Genomic DNA, 3,476 nt, shown 5'->3' with positions numbered 1-3,476 from the left:
CCGTCTCGGCTTCCGTCCGTCTCGGCTTCCGTCCGTCTCGACTTCCGACCGTCTCGACTTCCGTCCGTCTCGACTTCCGTCCGTCTCGACTTCCGACCGTCTCGGCTTCCGACCGTCTCGGAATTTAAGAGTTAAAGAGACTTCGTAGGTCTCCACCAAAACGACAGGCTTTTCCGGCACTAAGATCATCGCACAACGAAATAAAGTTCTGTTTCCAGTTTACCTTTTCTATGACACAGGCTGGATTAAACTGGAAGTTCTGCTTGGCACTGAAAGAAAAACAAAAACTGGAAGAAGTGCAACCAGAACAAAAGGTTGTGGAGAAAATCACAAATAAATGAACGACTGAATGGGCGATGATCTTCTGCTTTACAAACGCTCGCAGCTGCTGTGTGTGATGGAAAGAGGAAGAGACGGTTTCTGTAACTCGTACCTCATCTGTTATAAATATTATTATTCAGGGAACCATCGGTTAACCTGCCTCCCTGTTCATGAAAAGGCTGCCGAATCTAAAAATAAACTGGATTTATTTCTGCGGCTCTGACTAATTTACAGCTGAATGTTGGAAATGACTGTTATCAGTTTGCCACCAGGTTCGCTGAGTGTCCTCCGTGCATGACGCTGTTCTGCAGGATTAACTGGTGTTAAAGTAGTTTAAGTCACCTGTAAGTACATCACCTGTACACACAGCTGTGATAAACAAAGACTAACCTTCAAACTGCAGGAAAACGACTGAAATCAGAGTTTATTTGCTCACATGTGACCCATATCTGATTGTTTTATGGGACTGAATCCGGTTTGAACGTCACGCCGTGTTCACTCGACGTTTACGCCACTGAAGTTTAGGGTTTTGCGGCTCGATCCGATGCCAACGTCACGTTTCAACGCTCCGTCTTTGAAGCTTTTTTTAGGTTTGCCGCGCCCTGGACGCACCGACACATGATCCCGACCGTCGGTGTCGGGTTCGAATCTACTCTCAGCGCGTCGAAGGGCAACTCTGCGCTGCTGGAGCGCGATGGCGTCGGACACAGACGTGTTTACTTCCGTAACCACGGCGTGACGCCTTCAGGGGCGGAGTCTGATAACGGCAGTGCCCTGCAGTGAACGTACTGGTTATTTTTATGCATTTACTCCGTTCACTGACTAATTCCTCCTGTTTGTTTCTCAGGAAGTATGCAGCTTAAATATCTTCTGTGTGACTGACGAACAAATGGGTAGTCGGAGTGGAGCCGAGGCCAGAGTCGGCTGCTTTTGTCTTAAAACAAACAGATTACAGACACTCAGGCACTTTTACGTTGCAGTTATTTAAATGCATTTTATGCTGACTTGCAAGCATTAATAACGAAGCAGGAAGTGGTAGCTGTAGCACTTCCTGTTCGGCCTGGGGCGTATCTTCAGACTGAACAATAAAGTAGCATGAACCACTATAAAAAAGAAATAATCCACTTTTACCTTGGCTGATCTACAGCAGGTAAGATGTTGTTTATCACCTTTCTTCACATTTAAAGATCTGAACTCCGACTTTAAAGCATCACAACTTCTCCATGATTGTCCTCGAGGCAAAGCTGATAAAACTGTGGCTGAATTAAAACCACGCGAAGACGGCGGCGAGAACACAACAAGACCTCGAAGGGTATGCTTCCAATTAGGGAGACGAACGGCGCTCCTTTCTCATCTGAAATCCTTTCATAACGAAGCGGCTTCTGCGCTCAGCATGACTCAGCAGTTTGCGGAAGGCGTGCTGTCGAGTCTCGTGTTACAGAAACAACAAAGTTTACAGTGAAACCAAAATAAAAAACATCATGCGTGTTTGGATCGGGGAGATTAAATCTCAATATCAAATCCATTTTTACAGAATAGTATTTTAAGGAACAAGTCTCCGCGGGTTACAGTTTCCCTCTAATCATTTATGAAATCAGAAGTTTTTAATGAAGCTATAGTTTCCCGCAGACACAGAAGCACGTGCACACCTGTGCACGCCTGTGCACCTACTGGAGGTAACCCGACACCCCTCTCTGTCCTCTCAGGTACTGAACAAACGGCAGTTAAAGCAATTAAACGTACTCACACGTCAGGTGGGAGCGCTGTGTCTTTGGGTTGTTTTCTTTAATACCTGTGCGGCGCGCAGCCGGACTCGGCCGTCGTTAGGTTGGCGAATGATCGCCGACTCACCTTTCGGCTGGGAGAGGCTGACGTCAGCTCCTGTCCCGTCCTGAGGGAAGACTGAAGCCAGGCCGGGGACATAACAGGTGTAACTCCCGAGGGGAGGAGGAGGAGGAGGAGGAGGAGGAGGAGGAACCCACAGGAAGCTGCAGAAGCACACATGATGTTCTGGATAAAGAACAGAACAACTGTGGCTGCCAGTTTTGATGCCAGAGCTGATAAAGCAAAAGGCTTAAAGTGACTTTATGATTAGTTTTTTTTAAAAAAGAGGGCACATTTTCTGCTGAAGCTGGTAGAAAAGGACTGGGCTGCTGAGTCGGCTGGAAAAATGAACTCTAAACTCTTGTTTGTTGCAGGTCTTTGGCTCCCTGGCTCTTCAGTAGGACGATCCCACCTCACATAGAATAACTGTGTTGGTCACGATGAAGAACAGGAGGTATATCTGTGAATAAACGTGGTTTTAAACGGACCTGAGAAGGCCACGCCCTCCCCAGCTCTGGGTTTGTTCGCGGCGGCGTGGATCCACGGGAGCAGGGATCACAGGAAGACCCGCAGATGTCCTAAAGGTTGGCAGGAAGGAGGAGAAGAAGAGGTCAGGCGGCGGCGGGAAAAGAGCTGAACCGTGAGAAACTAAGTTTCTGCTGCGAGGCACGGCGACGAGAGCATGGTGATACGGGGGCGAGAGTGCTAAGTGTTGGAGAATGAACAAATGATATCTTACCTGTTCTAGATAGCACCTTCATCTACAACAGGTGAGATATTTCTGCAAAAGATCCGAACTGTCACTTTAATTTCCTTTCCTATTAATAGACTGTCTGTTAGCGAAATATCTCACGAAGCAGACCAGAACGGAACCAGTGGATGGAAACCTACAGCTGATAATGTTTTGGAGTCAACCTGGCCGCAGCTAACGGACCTGAAATGTGAGGTGGTAGTAGCTGAGAGTCATCCCTAACACGTTCTGAGCGTGACCTATCGTGCAAAACATTATTCCTCAGGTTTCTCTACGCGACTCGGTTTTTGTTTTTGTCCGTATATTCAAGACAAACCAGGATTTTATTTTATTTTCTTTGAGTAACAAACTGATCTCGCCTCCTGAAGATGGCCACGGGTTTCTGAAAACGAGCGAACGAAGAACGTTGGCCTCCATCTAAGAGTATAAAAATACAGGTGCTGGTCATAAAATTAGAATATCATGAAAAAGTAGATTGATTTCAGTAATTCCATTTAAAAAGTGAAACTTGTATATTATATTCATACATTACATACAAACTCATATATTTCAAATGTTTATTTCGTTTAATTTTGATGAT

The 3,476-nt window shown here is 46.1% G+C and overlaps 1 protein-coding gene across 1 annotated transcript in view; it reads right to left on the bottom strand.

Moving 5' to 3' along the window:
• The window catches only part of LOC112451504 (sodium- and chloride-dependent GABA transporter 2-like), a 23,522-nt gene that overhangs the window by 11,331 nt on the left and 8,715 nt on the right, over positions 1–3,476 (bottom strand). The window contains exons 2-3 of the mRNA XM_037973915.1: positions 2,634–2,723; positions 2,173–2,309 (exon numbers count right to left, since the gene is read on the bottom strand). Of these exons, the coding sequence (XP_037829843.1) occupies positions 2,173–2,244 (72 nt within the window). The 5' untranslated portion in view covers positions 2,245–2,309; positions 2,634–2,723. The remainder of the gene's footprint in view (positions 1–2,172; positions 2,310–2,633; positions 2,724–3,476) is intronic.

The sequence above is a fragment of the Kryptolebias marmoratus genome, linkage group LG23, assembly GCF_001649575.2.
Source record: "Kryptolebias marmoratus isolate JLee-2015 linkage group LG23, ASM164957v2, whole genome shotgun sequence".
In the NCBI taxonomy this organism is placed as follows: Eukaryota; Metazoa; Chordata; class Actinopteri; order Cyprinodontiformes; family Rivulidae; genus Kryptolebias; species Kryptolebias marmoratus.
The sequence above is the reverse complement of the archived record's forward strand: the minus strand, read 5'-3'. Positions and strand labels throughout refer to the sequence as shown.